The sequence below is a fragment of the Coccinella septempunctata genome, chromosome 5 (genome assembly GCF_907165205.1).
Source record: "Coccinella septempunctata chromosome 5, icCocSept1.1, whole genome shotgun sequence".
NCBI lineage: Eukaryota > Metazoa > Arthropoda > Insecta > Coleoptera > Coccinellidae > Coccinella > Coccinella septempunctata.
Window position 1 is genome coordinate 28,587,536 of NC_058193.1, and position 17,669 is coordinate 28,605,204.

The 17,669-nt window shown below is 36.7% G+C and overlaps 1 protein-coding gene across 4 annotated transcripts in view; it reads left to right on the forward strand.

Moving 5' to 3' along the window:
• The window catches only part of LOC123313336, a 245,690-nt gene that overhangs the window by 58,915 nt on the left and 169,106 nt on the right, over positions 1–17,669 (forward strand). For all 4 annotated transcript variants that reach the window (XM_044898185.1, XM_044898186.1, XM_044898188.1 and 1 more), the window contains exons 2-3: positions 9,968–10,198; positions 10,512–10,713. In XM_044898185.1, the coding sequence (XP_044754120.1) occupies positions 9,968–10,198; positions 10,512–10,713 (433 nt within the window). The remainder of the gene's footprint in view (positions 1–9,967; positions 10,199–10,511; positions 10,714–17,669) is intronic.

Sequence of the window (17,669 nt, forward strand, 5' to 3'; positions counted from 1 at the left end):
GGTAATAAAAGATGTGGAGGTCTGGTTTGCAGAGCAAGAAGAAACATTTTTTTGAAAGGTCTAGAGACGATGCAGGTTTGCTGTAATACATGTATCATATTAAGAGGAGAATATGTTGAGTGATAAAAGATTGAAATTTTATTTGGTTCTATAGTAGGCTAAGAATTTTTCAATATACCCTCGTATAACCAGAAACCGCTTGTATGTAAAGATTGTAAAGTCTATTCCACTTTTTATTCTTATCATCTCCCACACTTATGAATAGAGGCACTAAAGTGTCATGATAAGCTTGATAAGCATGATTAGCATGATAAAAAGTTATTACACGAGTGACGAACAAATTCACTGAAAAAGATACATTACAAAAGTGCATAAAGAATGACCGTCCATTTGGTTCCCACAAAATGAAATAAAAAAATCGCAGAAATAAAGGATTTCCTTTCAGTCCCCAAATCACGATCGAGTTCAGGATTGATTGATTCACGATGCGTTCAACTAGCAAAGCCATAAAAGTACTGTGTTCATTTCATGAATCGAATAGTGCACAAAGAACCCATTGTAAACCCTATGCATATCACATGTTACACTTCGTATTCGTCTAGCTTTCACACGAATTTATCAGAGCAAATTTGACGGGACCTATAATACCATTATTCCTCTATTCATCGTTGATCAGATTGACTATCAACTTTCTTCATTACGTCAAGGCGATAGCTTCGTTCGTTCTTGTGCAATGGTATGAAGAAAATTTATAATTGAATTACTAGATTGAAAACGTGGAGTAGAGCCATTACTAGAGTTTCTTTCAGATAGGCTGATTAGAATATATCACAGTTGAATGTGTCTAGTCATCTTTGAAGGGACCACACGCATTACTTCTACTGCAGGTCTTTAATGGCATCCCTTTCTCTATCACGTCCATATTGTTTTGTTCCAAGTTTGTCACGGATGCATGCAAAACAAAGTATAATGTTTTGATTTGCTGAATCGCAAATTATGTACCTGTTCATGTGAACGAATCATGCATGCGTTTTCATCTGACTTAAAACAGTTTACGTGTGAATGACTACATAATGCGTCGGATTAGTAGAAAACGTTGATTTTTCCTGGAGCCTAGAATTTTTTTATGGTATGAGATCAAAAAAAAAAGAATGCATTGGTATTTAAAATAACGAAGTTGTTTTTCTCTACCCTTAGTACAAGAGAAAAATTGAATATAGTATTTTATTCCCAGTGAGAATGTGAATATCTTCTCGTTTTCAGATATTGTCGGGAATAAAGAAATTATGGCACATTTTCTAAATCAGCTTCATATCAAAATTTGCTTATATCTTCCATATCGAGCCCCGGACTCCTCTCAACGTTTTTTCCTATCTATAGTCTAGTACCAGAAACAACCAAAATCAAGCAACGAAATATAGTTAAAATAAGATTTTTGTGATGAAAATTCATATTAATATGATTTCAAGTTGCAAATTAATTTTAGCCTGTAGGTCTGCAGCGTATACAGGGTGGTTAAGAAAAATCGAGTAAAATAACGAAATTTTATTCCCAGAGAATTCAAGCATTTAAGGACTATCAATACAATGTATGGCCTCCACGGGCATCAATAACAGTTTGACATCTTCTTTGCATACTACACACGAGTTTGTTGAACATTTCTTGGGGAATTTGGTTCCATAAACGGAGCAGAAGCTCTCTCAGATCATTTAGGGATTCTGGGGAAGGTTGATGATTATCTAATCTTCTTTGGAGCATATCCCATGCATGTTCTATGCAATTTAAATCTTGTGAGTGCGGAAGTATTGGTAAATATGGAATACCAAGCTCCTCGCGCGCATTCTCAACTATGGCTGCACGGTGCGGTCTAGCGTTATCGTCTAGAAATTGAAAAGTTTCACCAATAGCAGCGTGAAAATTTGGCACAACATTGTCAATGACATGCTCCCTATAGTGTAAGGCGGTCATATTCCCAGGACAAATGTGTAGATTACGGGGTATGCGTGGGATTGTCCATACCCTCATTCTTCGAGAATCTGAAAATCGTCCATTTCTGGATTCATCAGTGAAAAGGACACTACGCCATTGATCGTTCCAATTGATATGTTGCCTTGCCCATTTGACGCTTATGGTCACGTGTTGATGGAACTCCTCTTAATGGACGTCTAGAACCTAGATTTACCTCTCTCAAACGTCGTCTGATGGTTTCGATGCAAACTTGGACCCCATCTACATTTTGAAGAGTATTCCGTAGCATTCTACACATAGATAGGGTTACTTCTCCGAAACGGTGATGAAACGATCCTGAGCAGGTGTTGGTTTTCGTCGCCCACCAAGCCTTGGTCTTTCCAACACGGAACCTGTCTCCCTGAACCTATTCCAAAGTCGATATATCACACTTTGGCTGACTTGGAGCCTTTCCGCTACAACAACCTGAGTTAGGCCACCCTGTATTCCGATAGCCCTATTAGCCTCAGCGTTTGTTAATTTACGTCTTAGCATTTTCAGAAAACTCGTTTCAAATCGAAGCCGTTGATAAACTGACTTCATTTAAGAATAAGAACATTCATGAAGCATATGCAATGTAACAAACTTCAAGAAAAAGGCGACCAGATTGACGAAATGTCTCATACTGATTTTTATTGGATCGATTCAAGTTGTTATCGAGTTTTAAATGAAATTACACCGATTTTCCCGAAGATGACATACTTTTAAAATACGATATCCCTAACTCTTGTGGAGCAGTTTAATTTTTTGATATTCGAAAAAATATTTTTCTCATGTTCTCACTGGAATGTTCTTGAATATTTCAATATATTGTATCAATTCATAATAAATCATCCGTGCATGTCCCTGAGATATCATAGGTTACCAAAGACAGAATCCGATCCTGAGACCCGACCAAGTACATCACTGCCATCCATGCTGGCAAGCACCAATCATCTCTAATTCAAATAATTCCAGAAATTATACGTTCTCTGGCGGCTCGCTTCTGGCCTACCATATTTTTTCTTCTACGACAATTGAATCCCACGGGCGGTCAATTACTGTTCGTCATGCCAGAATATGCGCCCAGATGGGTCATTATACCGGCCTAGAGTTACAGTGGGGTGGGTTGGCTCACGTAACATCAACATTCTTTTTTCTCGTTTTGACGTCGTAATGATAAGGATCATGTCTAGATGGTGTTTGTAAGCCTATGTGAGGTTTTGAAGGATGTGACTTTTCAGGGGGTCGAGTGTGGTTGATCTTAATGAAGAGAAGATGTGGTATACTCCATTCACATTTATTTTAGCAGTCGGTTGGCCATGAAATAATTTTCTCAAGTTTTTGTAACTAGAACGGAGTAATGTTGGCACTCGTGAAATGTCGTTAATGTCATAACGCCGTTGCCACAACTAATATCAATTTTTAATACGAACATGCCGAAAGTGATTGAAAAAAAGAGACAGGGTTTCAAGAAGTGCTATTTAGAATTTAGGTCCGCTCATACAAATAGTTACACCCTGATATTCTTAAATCCACAATACGTCAGACGGTAGCGAAAATATTCAATGTAAGAAAATTTATATAATGTTTCATCTAAATCTTAACGACTTATATTTCAGCTGAATATTTCCACAATCGAAAAGATTGTGAATGAAGAGGATGACAAAGAATTTCCTTCTATTGGGAGAGACCCAAAAAGGTGGTGGCATTTGAGAATTTTATGTTTGAGTGAATTAATGCGAAAAGTTTACTACAGGATTTTCGATAAATGTCATCGAAGAATAAGTTCCCTAAAATGGATTTTTCTATTTTTCATTTGACTTGTCCTATACAATGTAAATGTCTTAAGGTACTAATAAATACCTAATTATTATTATTACATCGATGTATTAAGATGAAAAGCCACAAATACGCGCAAGTTGCCCTGTTACTTGTTTATTCATGTGAAATTTTTGTTCAAAGGTGAAGTTCATCTTAACTTGAAACTTCCTTCAATTCCTTTTACTTATATTGATGCAAGATGATTTTTGTTGAAGAATTTAACCTTCTCGTAATTATCTTTTAATTCCTTCGGGAGATACCCATTCCCAACCAGTGCATCATATGCATTTCATCTTCGGGTTAATATTTTTGAAATCTACAAATGATGTAAGCCAAAGAAGATAACGAACATTAACTCTCCTCAAGCTAGTGCATATTATGATATTATACTGTTCTCTTGTATTTTCCATGCAAATAACTGGATTTGGTATGCCTTCAATCAGTTTGTATAAACTGCAATTATGTTCGTCACATATTTTCCGAAGAGATTCGACATTGTGATAAAGTACGTAATAACAGAAACTTTTATGTAGAACGGGCAACATAGCGTTGATTCAAAACCCAAAAATGTTTTGGCAAGCTTCATAACCCCACATTTTCGTACTATACAGAGTGAAATGTGTCAAATTTCCATGGCCAACCGACTGCTAAAATAAAAGTGAATGAAGTATAGAACGGAGTGAGGTTGGCACTCATTAAATGTCGTTAATGTCATAACGCCGTTGCCACAACTCATATCAATTTTTATTACAAAAATGTCGAAAGTGATTGAAAAAAGAGACAGGAAGTGCTATTTAGAATTCAGATCCGCTCATTCAAATAGTTATACCCTGATATTCTAAAATCCACAATACGTCGGACGGTAGCGAACATATTCAATGTAAGAGAATTTATATAATGTTTCATCTGAATCTAAACGAGTTATATTTCAGCTGAATATTTCCACAATCAGAAAGATTGTGAATGAAGAGTATGACAAAGAATTTCCTTCTATTGGGAGACCCAAAAAAGTGATGGCATTTGAGAATTTTATGTTTGAGTGAATTAATGCGAAAAGTTTACTACAGGATTTTCGATTAATGTCATCGTAGACTACGTATATGTAGAAGTGCCTGTAGAAGGTTCAAGCTCGAGAATGTGTGATCCGTTTTCTTCTAGCTGCTATAGTTCTTGAGATCCTCTCAGTAGACAACGAGTTTTGCCCACCCTGTACATAAGAAATTCAACTCAATGAGATCCAAAGTTCAAATTCCCCATCAGCTATACATCAATGGACAGCATCAGTCTCGAAACGAAAATTAAAATGCCTCATGAATTTTCACCGGTCCGCTATCGCTCCCATGTTTCCCATCCACCTTGAACTCCACCATCCGTCTTTGCCCATAGATCCGACGCTTAATTTTCGTTTCGTCCATTTTTCTCCTTTTTATACATAACGACCTTTCCTGCTGGCTGAGTGTCAGCCGAAGCGAGGCTATATTGATTTGTGGCCGACCTTGTTGTCGAGTGATCCTTTGGCAAGCGCACGGATTTTCTGTGCACCTCGTTAATAGCGATTTCCTGCTAAGCCTTCGAAAAAAGTAGAAACGGTGCCGGAAAAACTTAATTGGAAGAAAAAACCGAAAGAACGTGAACGACTGAGGTGTGAGTTGAGCCAAGACGAATCGATGTTCTTAATGAGTAGCGAAATAAACTGCTTGTGAAAAGTTATAAGGATATACAAGGTATATTTGAAGGTGAGGCTTTTTTTTTTTTCAACAGAAGGTAGAACTGGTCAAAATTAAGCGTTGCACCGAAAATCACATATTCAAAACCGAGTACAAAACTTTCAAAATGACAAACTTAAAAAAAAACCCGTACTTGAAATTCAATGAAGTTTTGTCGAACTTCCTGGGGTTGTATCTCAGCCATCTTGGATATTTTATATAGATAATTTTTGGTTAAACGCCTTATTTTAATGAGTTCTACCTTCTGTCAAAAAAAAAGCCTCACCTTTTGATATACCAGATGATGATTTCTAACTATTTCCAAAACGTAGAAATATCATCTCCAGAAAAAACCCAAAGTTGGTTCCTAGGAATTCAAAAGATAAACGATATAACTAAGTCAAATTCTGACCAACTCGGATGTCTTTTTACTATACTCTATTAACTTTTATTTTAGCACTCGGTTGGCCATGGAAATTTGACACATTTCACTTTGTATAGTACGAAAATGTGGGGTTATGAAGCTTGTCAAAACATTTTTGTGTTTTAAATCAACGCTATGTTGCCCGTTCTACGTAAAAGTTTCTGTTATTACATATTTTATCACAATGTCGAATCTCTTCGGAAAATATGTGACGAACATAATTGAAGTTTATACAAACTGATTGAAGGCATACCAAATCCAGTTATTTGCATGGAAAATACAAGAGATCAGTATAATATCATAATATGCACTAGCTTGAGGAGAGTTAATGTTCGTTATCTTCTTTGGCTAAAGTTTGAATACGTTACATCAGTTGTAGATTTCAAAAATATCAACCCGAAGATGAAATGCATATGATGCAGTGGTTGGGAATGGGTATCTCCCGAAGGAATTAACAGATAATTACGAGAATGTTAAATTCTTCAATAAAAATCATCTTGCATCAATATAAGTAAAAGGAATTTAAGGAAGTTTCAAGTCCAGATGAATTTCACCTTTGAGCGAAAATTTCACATGAATAAACAATTAACAGGAAAACTGGCGCGTATTTGTGGCTGTTCATCTTAATACATTGATATAATAATAATGATTAGATATTTATTGGTACCTTAAGACATTTACAATGTATAGGACAAGTCAAATAAAAAGTAGAAAAATCAATTTTACTAAGAGATAGTGGAAAATGACTGATACATTTTGGTGATTTTTTTTTCGAGAAAATCTCAAGACCGTGAACAAAATACCACTTAAGCAATTTTTGTGAGCTTGAAAAATGAAAAGAGTAAACCAAAAACGGCCTTAAACGATGGATTTGTGAAAACCCTGCGTTCGTTATTCGAAAAAATCCATTGTCAAAGTTTTTGGCATCTGCAATTTTTACAAGGAAATACCGATGCAATTTTGTTCCAGACAATGTAACCTAACAAATATTATTAAGAGCAGAACCGTTTATACCGAACATTATTATTATTCAAGATATTGAGCATCAAAACCTTCAATAAGTTCCAGGAAGAATGCAAGAACTTTCCAAACCATCCTTCAGTCGATATTCTGGAAATATTGGAAAAATAAATGCTTTCTTCGTTAAACCAAGCAGAGACGAGCAAGTTCAGAAAATGGATGGGTAACCGCTCTGGTTATAAATTGGAACAAGCGCTCAAAAGCTTTCTCCAATTTTTTCCAACGATACAAATCGATTCTTAATGAAGTACGTTTTGCGTTATCGAAGTTAGCGTACATAAGGATATAATAAACTTGTGGGTGCACTGCATATAGAAGGCGATTGAGTTGAGAAAACAAGGCGTCTGTAATGCTGTCTCTCAAGGAAGTCATTATTGATGCAAATAATCTTGACGGGAGCGAGAAGAAGGTCAGTTGGGTTTTGTTCATTTTTCAAGAGGTGATTATTTTGCGGTGGTAAAAATACGAACAGAATTTCCTTTTACGGTTGTAATGGTAACTCGCCAATTTAAAAATTATAATGGACGTCATGCCATTTTATTGCACGTCTATGCAAATAATTGTATATTTATCGCTGGTATTGGTGTGAATTTCCTGAAGTATTTCAACTTGAATTATGTAGAATGAATGAGTATTCATGCCGGATTAATCCGATTTCTGCAACTGGTCTTGAGTACCTATCAATTTGAATAAAAAAACTTCAGGAATTATAAAGAATTACCACGAAGGGAATTAATGTATCAGTAGGTATAAATAATAAAATGCGTATATTATATGCGAATATTGTATGGAATGATAATTTCACTTTGAAAAAATCCTCAGTGTCTTTTACAATTTGTGAGATGTTGGCTGAGAATGGGTGGTAAAGAAAAATGTATTCATTCAATGAAGAAGTGGGGAAAAAACAGACAAAAAATACGTTTCAAAACTGATCTTAACAAATGAATATCAACCCAGTGTATTAGTTGGTAAAGCTCCTTCACCAATTTGCAATTGCGATAAGGTCAGGTAATCGGAAAAAATATTTTTTTCTAAAAACCCGATGCACCTCAGATGTTTTGAATTTGAATATTATTAATCATTCGTATCAAGGGATCAGCCTACCAAAAAGGAGTGACGGAATTTTCAGGAGTTTTGGATACATATACAAGAACTGAGCACCAAAAGAATTGACAAGGTATAACTTCGACATTGGTTTGTCGTTGTTGGATTTACATCCATAAATGCAAAATATTATCCTTTGCTTGTATGTAACAGGGTATTTCTTGTTCTACAGGGTGTCAATTTGAGGCCGCCAACATTTTCACTTCCCCAACGTATATTTTTAGATTTTCTTGTGCCTTTCGGTTGCCTTTATCTTTTAACAATCCTAGAAAAACGCTGGCTGTCGAATTCTTGATTACATGAAATTTATATTGTTTTGTTTATGCCCAGACATGTTCACTGCAATTCATGTTGAAATTTATAAGTTTAGCAACTATAGCACTTGGTTTCTTATGCTATCATCTGCAGCTTATTACAATTAATCTATTCCGAAGGGTAAGAGATTGGTGAAGTAAAAAAGGATATTAATATTCCAGTTTTTACTAAAAAATCACATGTATGATAGATACCTTAGCAAAAGCCACGAATAAAGAGAAATTTATCCGTGATCCCTATCAATTCTAGAGCAGTGTATTCCAAACAAAACTCGATTGTTGACAACAATTTTACTCTTCGTTTTTCTCTATGTAAAACAAGAATGTCTGAAACCATCAGAATTGTACATCGAATTCAAATACAGGGAATTACAAGAATTCCAACTCAACATCCATCCATTCATGGCATATCAGCACAATACCGCTTTCAATTCAACAAATCCGAGATCCTATTTCGGAGTTCCTTTTCATACGGAAAAACGAAAATCCGCTTTTCGCAATACTACCTACTTCGGTGAGATTAAAAAACACGTTGAATAGAAATGCGAGGATGAAAAGTAGGAATTTTCCTCAGATGTTGATATGGATTCCAAGAGGAAGAGTGGGATTCTTGTCGAACAATGAAGATGTCTACATGTGGAGTTTTCGCTCCAATTTTTTTTGTGTGTGGGATCGCAAGGAATTAAACGCGGAGCTCGGAAAAGTTCAGGTTATCCACAGTAACGTTGACATAGTTCCAGTTTTTGTAATACGCTTCTCACCGGACTAAATAATCGATATAAGAGAAGCTTTTGCAAGTTTTAACCTGGAATTACCCTATATTTTTCACGAGGAATAAGCCAGCACGCGATGTAAAGCTGACCTGCTTTCCTAATTGGTGTATGAAGCTGTATTTCAGTTTTAATTGGATTTAAGGTTGATGATGAATAGTGAAATGCACGAGAGAATGAATAATTCATTTACGGAACTTTTGCTGACATTTGTTCTTCCCTTTAGTTCTTCAAAAGAAGTATAGGATTTATTCGTGAGCAACTCCTCTCTGTTCTTGAAACAAAAATTGAAAAAATCTCTCGGACAGCTCCGAAAGTACATGCATAGTTCAACATAGAAAGAACGATTGCACTAGTCGCCAAAATTCTTTTTGATTGTCTTCTCGATCCCTTAGAATGTTTGCCCAATCTCACTCCTTTTCTAAGAAAAGAATTAAAAATTGCTTTTCAGTTATCATCTTTACAAAGCTGTATCAAAAAAGGGGTTGCTAAAGAATTTTTTTCGTGAAACACCCACACTTTACTTGGCAAAGAATCACTTTTTATTTTGTTCATTCCATATGCTGAATTGAAAGGTTTTTCTTGGCATTGATGTGTGAAATCCGACCGGTAGTTTCGGAGTTAAAAGCATCTTCGAATCTCCGTTAGTTTTTAATAATCTTTGGTCTTAGATCTTAGGAAGGCAGCATCAGCCCACCATAAAATAGACATTGCTTCATTTGAAGCGTCTATAAATAGACATAATTCAAAAAAAAAATTACATCATGAAGTTCCTTCTGCCCCGTCATAACCAAATTATCCATTTCTCTCTTGTTTCAGGTCCAGCACACCCCGAATAAACACAGACTCCAACCTGGACAACTCAATCTGTGAGAAGGGATCCCGTCTGGTGCCTTCAGTGAGACAAGTGCATCCTTTGCTTGACGAGAAGGCACATCCCTTATGTGGTGATATCGAATCCAGCCCCCCACCATACCCAAAAAGGGCCAGTTTGGACTCCAACACTAGCCCCACGCAATGTTGGGGGGCATTCGATTGCGACCCTAAAAGGTGAGCTATTCGAAATGGAAATATATGCCCTTCACACATGAAATTTACTTACATATCTATTTCTTTTGTGGTTTTTGAAAATTAATTTTTAGTGCAATTCCATTGTGGGCTCTGAGATCAAAAAATTTGCAAAAAAAGGATAATAAATTTTCAACCAAGCTGTTAGAACTAAAAGGCACCATTTATCCAAATACTATCGAGAGAAAAGATTTAATTTTCATTAATTAATTTCCCATAATATTTCGCAATAACTAAAAATTCTAAAACCACATGCTTCCACTCTGATTCATCGGAAATCTTACATTATTTTCAGCCCCCAGTGCTACCCTCTAACGCCAAACATTTGCGTCGAGGCTGGCAGGATACAGTTTATCCGCCATGACAGTTCCGACACGACAACGCAGGATTCCACACCCCCTGCCTCCCCAGTGCTGCCGCGGACGGTCGAGGCTAGAATCACCGTCACTAGGGGTCTGCAAACCGACGGGGATGTTGATCAGTTTGCCGAAGCGAAGGTAGGTGGCGGAATATGTTTCAAACACCCCTTAAACCGATGAAGAGGGAAATTCCAGTTGCAGTTTTTGAAATCGCTTATCTTTATGTTTACAAAACATATATTTTCACTTGGGGGCATAGGTTATGAAGTAAAATATCATGAAACAGTAAAACAATTATAAATATAGATCACTTTCAGGTTTTTCAAACCTGGTAAAGAAAAGGTCTCCTTTTGGACTAATATTTTCGAAAATAAATTTCCTTAGTCGTTCATCGTAACACATAAAAAATCGCAATTTGTGAATTCCATATATTTATCATAGCAGACCAATCTGAAACGAACTTATTTAGATTTATCAGGTTGCAGAATGGCGAATGCGCTAGCGTAGCTTTTCTACGCTTAATTTAAAACAGAGTAACTTTTGCTGGTTTATTCTTAGCAAAATGACGAAAGAAACACATCAGATACTTCACTGTTGAGACCTTAATTTCATATACTTGTGCACTTCTCTATTCTTCGAAACTAAATGAAAAATAAATGGCGAATAACAAAAAAAATTAGGCTCTGTATGAGTGACTTGATTTTATAGCTACTCTCCCCATTTCAAATGATATAGGTATATGTGGTTGTCAAACACCCACGCTTCACTCAGGGTATATTCCTTCTACCCCATATGGGGTGTTTTTGAATTAAGCTCCCACATTCACCAATCATGTTTGTTCATTTTTTTAAATACCCTGTTTTTATGATAGGTAAATTTATTCACTTCGTGATAGATATAGTTTTATTGAACTTCCGGAGTGTGGAGGGATCTGTAGATCGCAGCTGGGTCTCTTCAGTCACAGGAGGGCACACAGTCGTAAGTAGCCCTAGGAAATTAGGGTTTGATAGCACCGATTTTACAATCTTTTTGTAGGTTTATTCTCGGTAACGGGATACAGCAATGAATGAATAAATGAATGAGTTTTATGGATGAGCCTGTGAAGATTTTAGAAATCACTACGTTCTTAATATAATCAAGAAAATTCCATTCACCTCTTTTACTTGATACAGAAGAATAAAAATTCAACCTCACCACCCTCACACATATACGCCCATCCTTCAAAGGTGAAAAACATGTTGCCCTTTCCATATAAATAAGAAAAGGTCCATAAATGAGCCGTAAAAAAGGGACATTTGACGTATGTCCAAATTATCTCATTCCCCATAATACACGTACGTATACGTCATAAACGTAAAGGCCTTAGGGTCGCAAGAAAAACGTCGCCCCCGCCTTTGGGGACGTTTTTGCGGCTCCACCTCACGATCCAGAATTCCATAACACTTAGCTTTATGTCCGAAATGCATCGATCTGGATTTAGTTCTTCCCGGTCAGCTTAGTGCCATTCTCTACCCCTCAGCACAGTTCCTGGGATTACTGAAACTCCTCCGGATTCACTAACTACCTGTATTCATGGCTTATCCCTTCGATTTCGAGGGAGAAGTGTTTTTCTCGAGCTAGAGGGGACTTCATCGTCCCCACAAAGAAGTTACAACCGTTTTTCAACTCGTGTGTGTCTGCTTGAATGTCTGGATACGATTATGACTCTACAGTCTACAGTGTGTTACCAAAGTTAACTTGCTGCTGAAATCCGTCTTCATTTCGGGATGAGTCGGCGATTTTTTCCGTTTTAGTTTCAGTGACTTTTTTCCGGCGCGAATTTTACCATTTTTAGCACATGGGAGACGTTCCTTTCCCTCTCCCCACAGGTGGGATATAAAAGAGAATCTTCTTTTGTCATTCATTCTTGATTTATTCTTCAATTCATTCTCGACTCCCAAATAGTAAACGCTAGAGTGAAGAAAAGTCATCACAATTATAAGAACAATTCTCAGACAAGTGGAATAAACTGCTCTACAAGGGTTAGGGATATCGTATTCAATCGTTTTTAAAAGTATGTAATCTTCGAGAATATCGCTGTAAAATCATTTAAAACTCAATAACAACTTGAATCGATCCAATAAAAATCAGTATGAGACATTTCGTCAATCTGGTCGCCTTTTTTCTGAAGTTTGGTTCTTTGCATATGCTTCATGAATGTTCTCATTTTGAAATGAAGTCAGTTTATCAACGGCTTCGATTTGAAACGAGTTTTCTGAAATTGCCAAGATGTAAATTAACAAACGCTGAGGATAATAGGGCTATCGGAATGCTACAGGGTGGCCTAACTCAGGTTGTTGTAGCGGAAAGGCTCCAAGTCAGCCAAAGTGTGATATCTCGACTTTAGGATAGGTTCAAGGAGATGGGTTCCGTGTTGGACAGACCAAGGCTTGGTGGGCGACGAAAACAACACCTGCTCAGGATCGTTTCATCACCGTTTCGGCGAGAAGAAACCCTACATCTACGTGTAGAATGCTACGGAATACTCTTCAAAATGCAGATGGGGTCTAAGTTTCCATCGAAACCATCAGACGACGTTTGAGAGGGGTCTAGGTTCTAGACGTCCATTAAGAGGAGTTCCATTAACTCATTAACATGTGACCATAAGCGTCAAATGGGCAAGGCAACATATCAACGAACGATCAATGGCGTAGTGTCCTTTTCACTGATGAATCCAGATATGGAAAATTTTCAGATTCTCGAAGAAATAAGGGTATGGACAATCCCACGCATACCCCGTAATCGTCGTTATGTCCAAGAAGTCTATCCATTCCGAGGGGGTAGTGTTATGGTATGGGCCGGGATATGTTTCAACGGGCGCACAGATCTACACATTTGTCCTGGGAATATGACCGCCTCACACTATAGGGAGCATGTCATTGAAAATGTTGTGCCAAATTTTCACGCTGCTATTGGTGAAACTTTTCAATTTCTAGACGATAACGCTAGACCGCACCGTGCAGCAATAGTTGAGAATGCGCGCGAGGAGTTTGGTAATCCACATTTACCAATACTTCTGCACTCACCAGATTCGAATTGCATAGAAAATGCATAGGATATGCTCCAAAGAAGATTAGATAATCATCAACCTACCCCAGAATCCTTAAATGATCTGAGAGAGCTTCTGCCCCGTTTATAGAACCAAATTCTTCAAGAAATGTTCAACAACCTCGTGTGTAGTATGCAAAGAAGATTTCAAGCTGTTATTCATGCCCGTGGAGACCATACATTGTATTGATAGTCTTGAAATGCTTGAATTCTCTGGAAATAAAATTTCGTTATTTTACTCGATTTTTCGTAACCAGCCTTTATACGCTGCAGACCTACAGGCTAAAATTAATTTGCAACTTGAAATCATATTAATATGAATTTTCATCTCAAAAATCTTATTTCAACTATATTTTTTGCAATTTAAGTCAATATCCCTAACTCATGTGTAGCAGTTTATTCTTATTCTTCAGTTTCCTCACATACAGTTACAATGACTTGACAATACACTGATAGAGAATTAATCATGAACTATGGCTTCAAAAGCATTTATCTGTCTCAGAAGAAAGATTTCACCAAATATTTTGGCAAGTCGGTTACCCTGTGTAAACCCAGCATGAATATCATTTTTTTTTCGGTTCAAATTCTCTGTAGTAAATTTCCTTTGAATCTATTGATTGGCTTTCATGTTTTCAACATTCTAAACGAAATTACATCCAATTTGGGATGCTCCAAATCAACCAATTTTCTGTGTGAAAAAATCGTGGGGGGTGAAAATTCATATAACGAAAAGCGCGTTGGGAACAAACGAAACAAGATGTTAATATTGACGTCCCCTGTTCCAGTCGCCAATTGAATCAATAACTGAAGAATGCACCTTAATTAAAAAGAGGGGGTGTCAAGAGCTAATTTCAGCTGGGTGTAATTCGACGATTTCATCACTGGAATCGAACGTTTTTTTCGTAATGGCATTATCGTCAGATGTTGCCGATATGAAAGGGCCTTCCTTGATGTGTTCTGACAAGAACAAGCGGGATTTTCGGGTGAAAAATCATTTTTCCAATTCCCCAGAGGCAAGAAACATTCTATTAATTTGTTATGAACAATTCTACATAGAAAATACATAGTGGGTAAAAATTAACGCCCAAATTTCATACCTTCAGTATTTACTTGGGCTCAGTCCGTCTAGTGACGGAAATTATTCAATTTTTCACTCCGTTGCTATCATAGTCATATATACTCCATTCACATTTATTTTAGCAGTCGATTGGCCATGAAATAATTTTCTCAAGTTTTTCCGTCTAGAACGGAGTAAGGTTAGCTCATGAAATGTCGTTAATGTTATAACGCCGTTGCCACAACTAATATCAATTTTTATTACGAAAATGCTGAAAGTGATTTGAAAAAAAAGACAGGGTTTCAGGAATTGCTATTTAGAATTCAGGTCCGTTAATTCAAATAGTTATACCCTGATATTCTAAAATCCACAATACGTCAGACGGTAGCGAACATATTCAATATAAGAGAATTTATATAATGTTTCATCTGAATCTGAACGACTTATATTTCAGCTGAATATTTCCACAATCAGAAAGATTGTGAATGAAGAGGATGACAAAGAATTTCCTTCTATTGGGAGACCCAAAAAAGTGGTGGCATTTGAGAATTTTATGTTTGAGTGAATAATGCGAAAAAGTTTACTACAGGATTTTCGATGAATGTCATCGTAGAATAAGTTCCCGAAAATTGATTTTGTCTCAAGGTACCTACCAATGAATACCTAATTATTATTATTATATCAATGTATGATGATCAGCCACAAATATGCGCCAGTTGTCCTGTTAATTGTTTATTCATGTGAAATTTCTGTTCAAAGGTGAAGTTCATCTTGACTTGAAACTTCCTTCAATTCCTTTCACTTATATTGATGCAAGATGATTTTTGTTAAAGAATTTAACATTCTTGTAATTATCTGTTAATTCCTTTGGCAGATACGCATTCCCAACCACTGCATCATATGCATTTCATATTTCACACATTTTCGTACTATACAGAGTAAAATGTGTCAAATTTCCATGGCCAACCGACTGCTAAAATAAATGTGAATGGAGTATAGACATGGACTGTGCCTTCCCTTCCTATTTATGCATGAAATACGATAAAAAAAGTGACAGAGAGAAACTGAACATCGGGCATGCAGTTGTCTTTTTCTAGAATTTGGATTGGTCCACACTCTCCCATATGTGAACAAAAAAGAGGCAGGTAAATGCTGACGATCATTTCTCTCTTTCTATAAAAAAGCCAATTTCATGCTGATATTGCTCAGTCCATGTCTCTATGTCTATGCGTTGCATTATCAACGTGACGTTTCAAAACTTCAATCAGTTTTATAGTGTCACTTTATATGTCAAAATTGGAAGAACTTTTTCTGCCTTCTCTCTCCTAGATTGTCACGTCATACGATGAAATGATATAGAACTTTTTGCCATCGGCTCCCCAACCAGAATGCCCAGTAGTTATAACTGCTTAACGAGGCTTGCCGGACCTCGATTAGGTTTATTATAACACTTTCGGGAACTGGATAGGTCAATTCTGTTGGAAATTCAGCTGATATTGCGGCAATCCTTTTTCGCCGTCAACCGCACAACTAAAGCCCAAATGAACTATGGGCCGTGGTAAACCGGAAAATCAAGAAGGATTGCCACGGTTTTGTTCCTAATGAGGCCGTACGGGGAAAGAAACAACGATTTAGCTAGCATCTGTTCGGGTTCTGCAGAGATTGAAACGCGTAGTGGGTGAATAACTGGAAATTGTATATTTTTCGATTAGTAGAATCGACGAAAAGTTCTTAGAAGATGATTCTTTTCTTTTTTGTCCATTATCACCTCAACAGAGATGAAACTTTGGAATCGAATGGAAAAAATATACAGGTGTCCCGAAATGAGGTTGAAAAATTTCAATGGTGTATTCTACTTGGGAAAATAGGAAGAAAACTTTATGTCAACCTATATACGGGAAAGCTCCGTTTTGGAAATAGAGCCTGTATGTGGAATCTCCTAGGGCCTATGGGAAAGTAGGTGAAAATTTATACAGTCCTGAGGTTTTTCAGCCTCTTTGGAATGAAATGCAATGAATGACCTAGGTTAAGTCAGAGCCGTAGGCAAAATGCCTCTAATTTTTTTCTTGGAAGATTTTCAGCATTTTGAAGTTATAAAATCAAGTAGAAGGTACATTTTCACACAAAAAAGATGAGCCTTATATCCGTAGGATGCATTCTGGATATCTGAAGTCAACAAGTGGAAATTTTCACAGATTTTCGTTGAAAAAGTTTAAAGATAAAGAGCTAGTTCGTGCAAATTTTCGAAATTATAATAGCCATCATTCTTTTGAACTGAAAATAAGGCCTTCCACCTCATGTTCAGAAAAAAAAAAGCCAGACAAGTTTTTTTCAAATGTGTTGACTTTTTCCTAAGACGAGACAAGTAGTTTGTCATCAAGACAAGTATTTTTGTCTTGCCCACCCCTACTTGTTTTGTCATGTTCGATTGTGAAGATTAACTATTCAAAAACGTGAAGAAGTTGTTATGGACGCTTGAAAGATGGAATAGAGGATACTCCTTCTGAAGAAAATGATGAACGTCACATTTTGAAATAACCATTTCAACCGTTTCCCAAAAAAAAAAATATTTTGAGCACTTAAGTATGAAAAATAAGAATGGGTATTTAAAGTTTAAAGCGTTTTATGAGAATTGCACAAGCTGGCAACATCGACTGAAATATGCCTTGATAATAAAGGACAACAAATGCATTATCTTGATGAGATAGACAAAGATGGCTGCCTATGAAGTCTGCGACGAACGAGGAAGGTCGTAAAATTTTATGGGATTTTTATGGCCGGTTGCAGTTGAAGCTCGCCAGTAAGTACGTGACTGTAGATCAACAGCTGTTATTTTCTGAACAAGCTGATCCGACATTGTTCTTTTTATTGTCTTGTATGCGCTGTTGCCAAATCGTAAACGCCGCACAAAGCGATTTAAGTTTCAAAGCCCCATATTTGAAGGATCATT